Source organism: Aquila chrysaetos, chromosome 3 (assembly GCF_900496995.4).
Source record: "Aquila chrysaetos chrysaetos chromosome 3, bAquChr1.4, whole genome shotgun sequence".
Classification (NCBI taxonomy): Eukaryota; Metazoa; Chordata; class Aves; order Accipitriformes; family Accipitridae; genus Aquila; species Aquila chrysaetos.
In genome coordinates this window covers 60738195-60751738 of record NC_044006.1, presented here as the reverse complement: position 1 = coordinate 60751738, position 13544 = coordinate 60738195, and the positions used below count along the sequence as shown (strand labels likewise).

Sequence of the window (13544 nt, the reverse complement as noted above, 5' to 3'; positions counted from 1 at the left end):
AAACTGAGACTGTGGTTTCGTTCTCTTAATTTTGTGACAACCCTTAAAACTTTATCCAGGACTGCCACATGCTTGGCAGGTTTTCCCTGGAAAGGCAAAATTGTTCTGCTTGCTTTTTTAAAACATCTCTCTGCTACGATTCTTGCAAGAAACCCCAACCAGTACTGCTGCTTACCATGCTGTCTAGTTTCTGGGAACATCCTGATCTGTCTGGTTCTCTGCCTTGGCATCACAAGCATCCCCAGGAAGTCTACACACTGTGTTTTTGTTCTGATGTGTACGTCATCCAGGATGCTGGTATCTGGCTGAAAACTGTCTCCTGTGTGTACAGTAATACAGCTAGCGGGAGAAGGGAGTCGTGCTCCTTACAGCTTCTGCAGGAGTTCTCAGTGCTGCTCTTCATTTGACTAAGCTTTTTTCCTTTTGCACCTCCTGTCTCTTATTTTATAGATTCCTCTCAGAACAGTCTCTTCCCTCTTCAAGCTGTGAACCTTATGCATGCTGCTGCTTCTCTTTCCTGTGCCTTGCATTTCCTTCCTTCCGGACTCTGACCTTCTCGGTATTGATCAGGCAGTTGGTGATGGTCATGTTCTGCAAACTGGCTGGCTGGCCTAGAGGCATTTGTAGAGAGATGCTTGAACCTATGTTAAACAAGTATCCGCTTTTCCTTTTGGCTTTCTGCTGTCTTTTTTCCTGTTTTTCTTAAAATCATAATCAGTCTAGACCCTGCTGCCTAAACTGTTCCCAGTTCCAAGCAATTTTTTTAATTGCTTAGAAAGCACTACATTTGGTTCTCAGACCAAGAAATGCAGCAAGGTTGACCTCATAAGCTCAGCCAATAAATACAACAAAATGTCTCCTCCTAATTAATTAGCTTATTAACCATGGTTAAATAGCCATATGGTTCATCTCGCTTAGATTCATTTGCTTTCCTTCCTTCTGTCTTTTGGATCAGGAGTTCTATGATTCTGATTCCTCTCCCATAAGAACCCCTGTTCCTTTTGTGTTTCTTCCTTCTGTGTTTTCCTGCCCATATGACTGTTGTTTATATTGACTGCAACAGAGAGGACATGTACAGAGCTTTTTACTCACAGAAAGCAGTATGACAACAGTTACTAATTCTTCTGCACAATAAAGAAGTGTGTGTGTCTGCCTGTATATTGTTTAACTGGTAGCAAAAGAAATGAAGCTCATCTGATGTAGTGGTAGAGGTAGGAATAAAGGTCAAGAGCTGTTGGACTTCAGATATATGTTTAGTATGTTAAACAGTACTTAGCATTAGAAAGGTTTGAAATAAGATGAAGATTCCTGAATCATTGCTAGATGTTGATATTCATATTGTCACTGCAGCGGAGGCAGAATATAACAGTGATTAAGGAGGAGGTGGAAAGACTCACCATAAGTGCTGAGTGACGCTGCATAAGGGAAGGAAAGAGAGGAAGCTTTTTGGTTTTATATTTTTAAGGTAGGCAAATTTAGTAGTAGAGGCTGGGTAAGAAACCATGCCACCCTTCCTTTTAAGCCTTTAAAAGGTTTCTGTGGCTGCTGGGGAGGGATGGGACCAAGAGTTTCACTTTTTGGTCTCTCTCAGCAAATTCCTTGTATTATGCCATTGCCCTTGGTAACTGGTGAAGTAAAGGGAAGGGTCACATATTCCTGTGAGAGGGGAAAGCAAATTTCATTGCTAAAAGCCTGTTTTAAAAATATAATACTTGGGAGACTACCCTGGCATCCTGGAAACTATCCGTGAAATAAGTATGTGGGGACAGAAGTGGTTTAAATGCCTTAATTCTGTCACTCTGCTGATGAACCTCTGCCCAGACTGGGAGTGGATGGGTTGACCGTCAAATTTACTTACCACAGCTAAACCTTTTCATTTGAATTTTGGAGCAGGTTTTGCGTTTATGTTCTTGTAATATGAATAACTTAAGGGCAGTGACTTTCAACCTGTTTTGATTTGTAAACCCCAGCTGTTTTTCAGTGGTTTTGCAGAGCCTGTCAGAAATCTCACGTGCACATTGCTATATAGCATGTTTTAACTATTTTTTCTGAGTGCATGGATGCCTTTAAACTGGTCTGTGTTTCTTGGAGGAGGAGAAGGTGCAAACCACAGTTTGAAAGGCTGTGCATTAGGAGGCTTGCTCTGGAATTGACAGTTTATTTCCAAACAACCTCAAAAAAACCATTGGGATTATTTTATGTTTCGGGGTTTTGTGTTTTGCTTGGTTGTTTTTTTGTTTGTTGTTTGTTTGTTTGTTTTTTAAATTGGTGAAACTAATCCTTTTCCCCATTCAAAAACATGAGTCCTCCTCCCTGAATAAAATCAGAGAACTCAACCTGAATTTATTTAAAACTTTATATTCATTTTCCTTATGAGGCTGTTTTCTTTTTTTTTTTTTTTTTCCTCTGCAATCATGAAGGCTGTAAAAATGATATAATGGAGTCATATAATGACTTGATTCTAAGAGCTAAAAATTCAGAATAACAATCACTACAGCACTGCCAACACAGTTTTGAGCAGCCAGTGCTGTGCTGGCTTGCATCAGATTTCAATCAATAAACCAGAGGTGAAAGGTGCTGCTGCTCATCCTGTTTGAGAACTCCCTTTTCTTTATTTACCATTCAATGCAGCAGCTAGGATTTCTTCAAAATACATGAAGGTTAAGTGTCAAAACAACAGGCAAGTCTATTCTGTGCTGTATAGCTGAAACTGTGGCTTTGTGAATGAATTCTTAAGTGCACGTTGCCATTGAAATAGCATTGATTTGAGTTTGGACTTGAATGGTCAGAAAAGGGCTTTTCAACCCTTTACTGCCCATGAGGAGCCTGGCAAACAAATCTGGCAAAGCTTAGCTAAACTTAGTTTTGACACAAATGTTTTTCCTGTGGTCACTACTTGGACACAGAACTTGCAATGACTGAGCCAGTAAAATCTCTGTTAGTGTACTGGGATGTAGCTAATTATCAGTAGACACAAATGATTTTTTTAAAATGTGATTATCTGTAGTTTAACCTGTCCTATCAGTTGTGATGGATCTGCCATTAATTTCTACCTTTTTCCCCCCCTTTTTTGCCAACGTTAAGTGGCTAAAAGCCAAGGTAAGAAGTGTTATTTCTCCTTTGACCCACAGTGCCTCATGTGACTGATAGTAGAGGCTGCAGAGCCATTAAAACTGAAAACTAGCGCGCTCTTATGCTCTCCTCTGCTTTCCATAGGATATTTAGATTAAACATGCTATACTTGATTTTTTTTTTCATTTACAGCATTTAGCGTGTGTCAATATATCTGCGATACATTGACATCTGCATTTATACATAGATACTTTAATTTCTCTAACACATGTAGTGCTTTGCTCTGAATTCGGTAGATGCCTTGATTCACTTCACTTACATTTTTGCAGGAGACTTCCCAGACAACCTGAATGACTCTGCTAGTCAAATAGCAGGGGCAAATTGAGAAATTCTGGGCCTGTGCTGACTGTATTGTACTGTCAGTGTTAAAGTTTGATTTAAATTATTAACACCCAAATGGAGATGAACACAAATGTGGCTTCCCTTTAAAGAAAAGAGGATATAAGAGATTTGTGCATGAACCTGTCAATTGCCTACCTTTCTGTTGTCTGTTGTTAATTAATAGCAAAAATAACATTAAGCTTGTATTTAGGCTCTTTGTATTTACTGGTGTCTGTCTTGCGTGTAGCTGAAAACTTGCTGTTTGACAGCTGTCTGGGAATTCTCACTTCATATTCTTACACTTAAAAAAAAAAAGCTGTCAATAATAGAGCTGCTCTGTTATAAAAATAAAATCATGTTTTCCCTTATTTCAGCATGGAAATAACCAGCCTGCAAGAACTGGCACCTTGTCAAGAACAAATCCGCCTACACAAAAACCACCAAGTCCTCCCATGTCAGGCCGGGGAACTCTAGGGTAAGAATGAAGGCTGCTTGGTCCTGCCTGTGTAATAGAAAGTTTTAATTGTGCCAATGTTGGTGTTTCTTAAATGCGTGGATAGATGGCAACTCTGATTGCCTTTAGCAAAAAACACAATTACCTTTTCTGTATAAACCCTTTCAGCTGCATTGACTCTTATTTTCATGATGACGTTTTGAAAGAATGTTTTTTCGTGGGAGAAGGATTTATTATAGATACGGGTAAAGGAGGAGGCTATTGTTATTCCTGATTTTGGGGGAGAAATCTGTAGTAACACAAAAAAATAAACTTTTAACTTCAGTGGGAGAAAGGCTTCATTGTTAAAGTTTTTGTCTACTCATTTCTCAATATTGTAAGAGGTATGAAGTGGCTGTTAGTGTCATATTTGTTGCATTGTCTAAGCAAAATTCATGGCATTGTGAACACATTGGCAACATTGGTTCTCGAAGGCTTGTGCGTTTTTATTTTTATGCTCAAATGAGGAAGGATTTTGCTATTCCCAAGCCCCACTGTGACCAGAATTCCCTGCCATAGCATGTATTTTGCTGCTGTGGACCTGTGGGGAGTGAAATCTGCTTATCTTGGTGTGCCAGCAAGTAGTTGTTGCTAGAGACCAAAACACAAGAAGCTCAGATCACATGCCATAGGATTTTGTCTGTCCAACTGTGCAACATCTTCCAAAAGGCGTCCTAAACAAGACCTTCTACCTATTTGTCACTTTCTGTCTTTCCTTTATGCCGTGGGGGACTGAGGCACTGTAATGCTGGCTGGTTGTGTTGGCTTCAGGTATGTTGTCTGGAAGAGGTGGGGAGCTGGAAAAATGAGGACTAATGAGATGGAACAGGACGGGGATCAGGAGCAATGGTCAAGGAAAATCAGAAGCAGCAACTCCTTTTGTCAAGACTTAGTGATTTTTTTTAATCCTGATTTGATGCTTTGCTGCTTCAGGATGGCAGTGTTTGTTGTGTATTCTGCAGAGAAATTACCCTAGGGGTTTCCTCAGCATGTTTTATAAGAATTCCCATTGCTCAAGGGCATGCAATCAGTATTCCAATTGTCTCTCTTATCCCAGCTGAGAAAGAGTTGTTTATCAGCCCTGGGAAGCTGGATAGCGCTTTCATGTCCTATTGGATGTTTGCTAGTGAAACAGCAGTGTTGATGTACTGGTGAGCTGCCTCTCTCTAATGCTCCCCCCTGAACAAGCCAGAGCTGTTTGGTTGCCTTAGCTGATGCCTGATAAGGATTAATCAGCTGAATGTCATTTCCAGATGAGCTTGACAAGAGGCAGCAGTTGGCTGAGGGGGAGGAATAATGTGGGTTTGTAATAGAGATTTCTATCTGCCCTTCTTGTTCAGGAAGTACAGCTCTTGTCTTGAGCAGCCGTGTTCTGCCAAAGCATGAAATATCATAGGCATGACTGTTTCCCTAATACATGCAGAAAAAATTGCTAGAAACCACAAAGATACTACTCTTCTCCCTTTGATCCAGAAAACAGAGATAAGCGTGTAAAATCAGAATGGGCTTGGTGTGTAACATGGGCCTTTAAGTACATGCTGCCTATTGTGCAGCTTGTCCCTCCAAGGCAGGACTATCTAAAGGAACATGGTGGGGAGGGAGTCCTGCACAGAAATGACGTGGGCTGAAAACGGAAAGGGACTGCAGGAAGCAGGGGTCTCTTCACTGGACCAGGGAGAAACTGTGGAAAACCTTGGATGCTCAGGTTGGAAGTACCACAGGAGAACGAGTGAATTGCTGAAGCTGGATGGAGGGACGAGTTGCAGTCGTGCCTTGAGGGTCCTGGGGCAGAGCAAGGCCTTGTACTCCCTGCAGTTCTTCCTGGTGGCAACGGGCATCAGCATCACACCAAAGCACTGGGCAACAGTGAGGTGGGGAGCGCTGGACAGTGTCAGGAGAGAATGTTTTCCTCCTCTGCATAAGGCTGACGGAAAAGCAAAGGGAAGGATTGGACTTGAGTGGTCAAAAGAAATTGTTTTTGACTTCTCTGGTGCTTAGCAGTTTGAGTTTTTCAGTGAAGCTGAGAACAAAGGAGAAACTGAAGCATGGCTGAACCTGAGGATGTGGTGGGGGTTTGCTTTTTACAGTATTTTTAAATTGTACAGGTGAAATAAATAGTACTACAGAGCCGAGTAGTAGTTCCTATTGCCAGTGCATTCCAAGGTGGAATACTTCAAAACACTAGTTTTCAAGGTTATTTCTGCTGGAGGCACATTTAAAATCTTCCCTGTTTATCATTTTATTTGGTGGTATTTAGAGCTCTATCTCTTACAACTGGAGTACAAAGTTTCTTTATTTTTCCCACGACTGATCTCTTTTGGCAGACCTATAGGTGGTGGCAGTTTGCGTATTAAAATCATCTGGAGTTCTTTATATAGACAAACTAATTTACAAACACCATAGTGCATGCAAACAATTACGGTATTTCCACTTTTCTCTTTGAGAGGTTTTAATAATAAAATGTTATAGTTAAAATGTAGCACTGTTGGGTTCCATATTGTAAAAAGGAAGTCAATAAGTTTCTTAAAATACCGGGAAGCCATATAACTTACCAACTCGGTTATAACCAGTAATTGAACAAATGATTAAACTACTGGCATTTAGTATTTTTGTTTTTGCTTAGCTGGTGCATTGCCAAATTCCACATCTTGCAAGGGATCTCTTAGTTACTGGTGAGAACTGAAGAGCTCTGCAATTCATACAATAAATGCACTGTTCTTAAGGCAGTAACGGGTCTGGTAAATAGATCTCAAAAGATCTGTGTTATATTTCTGACTTTGATGCAGTCTGCTAGGTGACCTTGGAAGTCTCTGGGCTTCATTTTCTTGGGCTGCAAAATGGAGACAATGAAGCTTATCTGTGAGGCACTTTGAGATCTGCTTAAGTGATATGAGATTGCTTGATTACTCTGTGGAACAACTACTAGGAAGAGCACTGGTGATTGCAAATGTAACTTGTTCTGTGAATCTTTCAGCCTTACTCCTGTCTTAATGAGTTGAATACATTTAGCGAAGAATACTTTTAGAAAGTATTTGGAGGGGAGGGGAAGGCGGAAAGAGGAAATTGTTACAGTGGAAGAGTTTGTCAGGTGCAGTATACTGAAAGGTAACCCCAGAATATTATGCAGATGTAACTATTGTATGTTATATAGTTCAAAGAATATATTTTGGATGGTAAATTTAGTTTAGGCTTTTTTAACCAGTTTATGTGTTGTAGGCCAACTTGTATGGCTCTATCTACGTAAGAGCACTTTAGAGAGTTGAATGCAACCTGTCTACACCGCCTGGTGGAGTTAGTTTAATATACTGTGCTGTGGGTCACTGTGCAGTGATCTCTCATGAAAACTTAAGAAAACAAATGGCTTCATTACTTCATTCATTTATCCTTTTGGTCTTCTGATCTTTTATCTTTCTGTCTTCATATCTTTTTTTCCTTGACCAGACGAAATACTCCTTACAAAACCCTGGAGCCAGTCAAACCACCAACAGTCCCTAATGATTACATGACCAGTCCTGCCAGATTGGGCAGTCAGCACAGTCCGGGAAGGACAGCTTCCTTGAACCAGAGACCAAGAACACACAGGTAGAGCATTTTCTCACTGTAACTCTTTCCTGCCTGGGATGCTTACTAAAGTCACAGAAAAGCTTTGAAGCTTTGTGCCTGTTGGCTTTTTGTTGAAAGGCAAGAGGTAAGTTATTCTACCACTCTGCATTAACAGAACTTCACTGTATTGTTGACTTCTCTAACACACAGAAGTGTCTTCATACTCTATAGAAGCCTCATTGTATCTAGCAACTTACTTCCATAACCACAGGCCTTGTTTTGTATAATCAATTTATTTTGTTCTATGGTATTTGTTTCACAAGAATAAGCAAAACTTCAAAATTTATGCAATTGCAAGGTAGTGTAGTGATGGGTCCTAATGGGTTTAAAGCTGTGTTATTAACCTTAGCCTAAAATACACTTAGGCTTTTTTGTTGTTGTTTTCAAGACCATTAATTGCAAAGAGAAATTTCTGTTGATTAGAAACACTGTGATGAAGGTAGTCTGAAAGAGCTGATTGCTTTCTTTTGGCTAAAACTTAATGCTCATAATCAGTGCTAGCATGATAGAAATAGAAAATAAAACCTATTCAAAGATAGGTATTGGCATCAGCCAGTTGTTTCCACATGCTTAAGGGCTTTGATGAAAGAGTAGTGTGTGTTTTGGGTGAGAAGGGTGTGCCAAGTGTGCCTTGGTTTGGTATTTTTTTTTTTAATGTAATTTTTTTCTCAAATTGCAAGGCTAGATCTTTCTCCGAGCCTCTTGAGTGAGTTCGGTTTTTTCAATTTGATTTTTGTCATAGGCTTCAAACTCAGGGAAAAAACAGACGAACGAATTCAATGTAGTTAGAAATGAGAGGTTAGCTTCATTTTTAGAAATCTTCTTTTTTAATTTTTTTTTTTTTTTTTTTAAACTCCCAGTAGGTAAGTAAACACAGTAGGTCACTAACAGGGGTTGAGAGAGTATTTTTGACACAGTTGACCATGAAATATTGTCAGAATGAAATAACTTGTAAATCTGGCTGCAACAAAGATCATGTTAATCTGTTTAGCTGGCTACTGTGAATGGTCCCTAGTCTTGTCTCACAAGATCTTCTTCTAGGTAGACTGCAGTTGGAAATTCAGCTGCAACCATAGTGACAAGATCAAGGTCTTCAGCAGACAGAACACTAATTTTGAAGGAATTATGTTGGCTTCCATTCCAGATCACTGATTTTCTTTTTCGTATTTTCTTAAGATATAGTTGAATGATTTGCACTTGACTTGTGACAGCACTGATTTGTAGCTACCTGGGAATGGTAAATGAACTATAACAGCACTGAGTACGCCTTAATTAACATGGATGGGTTAAAGTGGTGTTTTGGCTTCAAAACATCTTGACTACTTAGTTCCCTTTATATTATCCATTTAATCCATGTAAATTCAAGCCTTGGCCTAAGAAGTGCTCTTGGATAAGAGTAAGGACAGATTCTGCCTGAATCTTGATTCTTTTTCAGCTCCCTCAATGAAAAAAACTGTTATGGCCCTCAAAGGCATGTGTAGAAATGTTATCCAGTAGTTCACTAGAAGTATGTTCTGCAAAAATCTGTATTGCTGGCCTCTAATTTGTGTATCATATAATGGTACTTAGACAAATTGTGACCTGGCTGTACTGTTACCTTTCAGACTGTCTTAGAAACAAACTTCTCATACACAAAAAGAGTGTGCATGAGCCGGGGGGAGTGTTAGATATACAGAAAGTTATCCACACCGTACCCCACCTCACGCCTCATGCCAATTGGTTTATTGTGGCTGTTCTCAGTTAAAAAGTTCTCAATATAAACTTCTGCTCTAAGTAGAGGAAATGTTCCCTCAGCTGACATCATAAATAGTCTTAAATAATTATTTGTAGCTTAGGCATGAACTCTTCCAGCCCCAGCTTATTCCTTTCAATTATTACAAGACCCCTGAACTGTTCCTGCAGTTGTTACTCCATTGCCTGGAACTGGTATGGTTGCTTACCTTTTTATTTTTTTAAAGCATTTAATTAGACATTTTATGCATAGTGATGTTTATCAGCTTAGCTAATTCCGTTTAGTAGGAGTGTAATGCATCCAGACTTGATTAGCTGTATGCAATTGTAGGTAGTGACAGAGGCATTTTATAGGGGATTTTTCAACAGTCTATAATCGAGTTAGGCTAGCAGAGCTCGCACAGGAAGTGTGACTGCTGATAGGCCTTTGTAGGAAAAGTTGTGCTAATACTTGTGTTTTTCTTTTATAGTGGTAGTAGTGGAGGAAGTGGCAGTCGAGAGAATAGTGGAAGCAGCAGTATTGGCATTCCCATTGCCGTGCCTACACCTTCACCGCCAACCATTGGACCAGGTATGTGGGACTCTTCCCATGTTAATGTAAGGCTGTAATGTCAGTTGCTTGTGTTTGCAGAGGAATTCTGACTGAAAACAATGGGGTAGAAACTGTCCTGAAGCACAGTCCTAGTCAGGAAATCTCTTATGAGTGCTGAGGGACATCTAAAGTTTTAATTCTTTACCAAAAGTACTTGCAGAACAATCACTTCCAGAATAACGGGTGGCTAAAACACTTTTGTCAGTTCATGTTTTTACAAGATAATGAAGGTGGAGAGGGGGTAGAGGGAGAGAGAGGGAGAGGTGTATCCTTTTAAAGCTTAAGTGTATTTTTAAATGCCTATCTACAATTTGGCATTTCTGGATGCCCTGAGAAGCAGCAGCAACTATGTACATGTTTGATGGGAAATGTTGTCTTCTGAAATAGCCTGCTAACTTTACCATCTGCCAATGATGGTATGTACGTGTTCTTTTTTTTAATTAAATAAAAGTCTTTACTTCAAATAAAATGCAGATGACCTACGAAAACACTTGTAGTAGTAGAATTCGGGCTTATCCACCAGTGTTGTTTATGCTACGATTACAGTCTGAAGTTGCTAAGCTATGATGGAGATCATTAAGAGAGGCAGGAGGACTAGTGTGTATAAGATAACACAGCAATAGAAGAGAACCATGCAGGACCTCTCGGCATTGAAAGCATACTCCCTTGTCTTTAAGAATGATGAATGGTGAGAATGCGTAGGATCCTTCTTTATAAACTGGCAGGATTATTGTCTTGGTAATAACCAACTCAGTCACTTGTTTTTTGTATTTCTGTGTATTTTGTAAGCACATAAAGTTAATTTGCACAAGAAAACAGTGGCGTTTTTCTGTAATGTAATTTTGCTATTGGACCTCTTAAATCTCTGTTCCTCAGGTGACAGATCTTCACTTTCTTACACACATGCAGGCTTTCCTTTCCCAGGTGTTTCTGATCCTGCAGTGGTACAAATAGGCATGAAATCTTTCTATCATCTGGCATCACATAAAAATCAATGGGAGTAAAGATCTGCAGGTACAGAACCCTGTGTAGGGTTAGGGCCTGAGTTTGTATCAGTTGACCGAAGCTGAATTTCTGTATTTATTTGGGAAGCCTATCAAGTGCCCGTGCTTTCTTATTTGGTTTTTTGGAGGTTTTTTTTGTTTGTTTTTTTTTTTGTTTGTTTTTTTAAAATATATGGCCTAATTGGGAATATAAACTATTTTATTAGCACACATTTCTGTTCCTCCTCCTCCTGGAGCCCCGCCAGCACCACCACTGCCACCACCTCTACCGATGGGCAGTCTGATAGGTGAGACTTGTGTCAATGCTGAAGTGATTGCAGTCATGCTGCATAATCAATAATCATCTCTTTCTAATGGACTTAGTGAGGGTGTTTTTTCCTTCTGTAGTGGGGTCTACATGATTTTAGTATAAAAATCAGTTTTGGGATTTTTTTGTTTGTTTGTTTTTAAACAAATCTAATCTCCACTAATTTCCTGTGGTTAAAGCCTCTGAAGGTAAAGGCACAAGGTATGGCGAAAAGGCTGCTAGTTGCTTGAAAACTCTGTTCCCATTAAAGCTAAGATCCAGTTAGTCTGATCTATAAGAACTCAAAATCAGCTTGAATATTGGTATTCTGCTGTGTCACTCCTGCAGCTGAAACTAAGCCACAACAGTTGCACTCTGGCTTAAAAATGGTAGCTGATGTGTAGGGTGGTGTATGTATTTTATCCTGTGGGCGTAAGGTGACTGAAAAGCAGAAGTGTCTGTCACAGTGGCTTGGGCTTGATTCTGTAATGCTGCAGGTGGGTGGCAAACTGGAAGACTTGAGGATACGAACTAACAGTTCTTGGAAAATTTTTCAAGCATTACATATAGCTGTTAGGATGGGATCTAAAAGTAGTACTTTTCAAAACAGGCAGGAAAAAATACCTGGCCCTTTTGTATCACAGGCTGATGACAAAATTAATTGATTGTGTTATGAAGCTAGCTTTGGAGGCTTTGACCCACATAACCCTTTGCACTTTCACTTACTGAAGTGTTAAGCGAAAGTGGCTTTGGATAGCATTACAGGACTGCAAACTTCTGATCACACACTGTTTGTGTATATATGTGTGCGTGTGCATTTTTGTATATATTTATATATATTTATATAAGATATATACATAGGTATATAAAAGCACGAAACATTTTATTGCAAAACAATTTTTGCATTTAAAAATTGCATTGATCCATGTGACCTCAACGTGTGAGATTCACTAATTTGCAAAGTGTCATTCTTTTCTCTGTCAGGGGTTAATCCAAAAGAGAACTTAAATTGTTTTATTAACCTTGAAGTTTGTGCAGCAAGCATGTGGAAGGTAAAAATGGGTGTTCATCCTGAAGAATGAGTGACATGTCTTTCTGTCAGCTGGCATTGGTGATTCTGATTTGTTAGTGCAAATTCCATCAATATAAAAGCACAACTAGCAAATATGATTGATAAAGTGCCAAGTGTCTGAAGCTCATGACATTTGTTTTACTGTTTTGTTAGAGTGTCTTTTTATATTAGATTGGAGACAAGTTCTGGTTCACAATGGAAAACATTTGCTTTGAGCAGAATGTGGATTTTTTTCTGTGTGCTTTTTAATAAAGGGTATTGCATGTAGAATAATTGAGATATGCTTAGGAGTTGGAAGCTGATTCAATTTTCCAGTCCAATTCAGTCTCGCAAAGTAGTTCTCAGCATTTCTCAAATGCCCTTTATATGAGTGTTGGTTTATGTCCTGTGTGTTTTTTCTCATTATTGTTTATAACAGGGATATTTGTTTTCTGTTAATCTCCTGTTACTGGCCTTAAATTATTGGAAACCTGTAATCAAGTATTTCCCGTGTTCTGGGCTTTTTTCTATTTTCTGCATTCTATCCCAAGTAATGCTCTGCTTAAGTCTTCTCCTTGGTTCCTCTGGCTAATGCTTTTCAGCTGCTCCGGGTTCAGCTCCTGGTTCCCAGTATGGCACAATGACCAGGCAAATCTCGCGACACAACTCTACCACTTCTTCAGCATCTTCTGGTGGATACAGACGGAATCCTTCTGTGACTGCCCCATTTTCTGCTCAACCTCATGTTAATGGCGGGCCTCTTTATTCTCAAAATTCAAGTAAGCTTCTAAGCTCTGAAATCACAAACTGTTTTGAGCAAAATGATTGTAAAAGCATGCATGGCATTTTAATTCATTTATGAAGAGCATCAATCAGATTACTGCTTTCTTTCTGAAAATAGAAGGAAAAACAAACAAGAAAAACCATATTGAAGTTCTACAGTGATTGCACTATATGCAATTATACTGTTTTCCCCTCTGACTTGTTTGCTGTTACTCATGACAAGAAATTATTATGATTGCCTATCTAATTATAGGCACATTATACTTAGCATTTCAGGTGTGCTTGGAAAACATAAACTAAAACTGGATTTTTTTTTGCAGGAGACCTAATATGGTTGTAGTACAGTCCTTCCACTACTGGGCTAGTGGCAAGAGAGTACTGTCTGAGCACAGTGCTCATGTAACAAACTTTTCCCATTACACAGTTCTTCCCTGTCTCTGTCTCTTTTCTAAATCCTTTCCTGATTCCAAGTTTCTCCTTTGTTCTTAGTTTTAAGCTTGACTGTTAAAGAAGAGCTCAGTCTCCCTCTTTTTAGCAGACGACTCCTC

At 39.3% G+C, this 13544-nt stretch overlaps 1 protein-coding gene across 13 annotated transcripts in view; it reads left to right on the top strand.

Moving 5' to 3' along the window:
• ABI1 (abl interactor 1) overlaps window positions 1-13544 on the top strand; it is an 85523-nt gene that overhangs the window by 62348 nt on the left and 9631 nt on the right. For 3 of the 13 annotated variants that reach the window (XM_030009582.2, XM_030009579.2, XM_030009592.2), the window contains exons 4-9: window positions 3085-3099; window positions 3828-3928; window positions 7388-7528; window positions 9751-9851; window positions 11083-11163; window positions 12816-12992. In XM_030009582.2, the coding sequence (XP_029865442.1) occupies window positions 3085-3099; window positions 3828-3928; window positions 7388-7528; window positions 9751-9851; window positions 11083-11163; window positions 12816-12992 (616 nt within the window). The remainder of the gene's footprint in view (window positions 1-3084; window positions 3100-3827; window positions 3929-7387; window positions 7529-9750; window positions 9852-11082; window positions 11164-12815; window positions 12993-13544) is intronic. The other 10 variants (XM_030009585.2, XM_030009581.2, XM_030009589.2 and 7 more) reach the window with 6 other exon arrangements.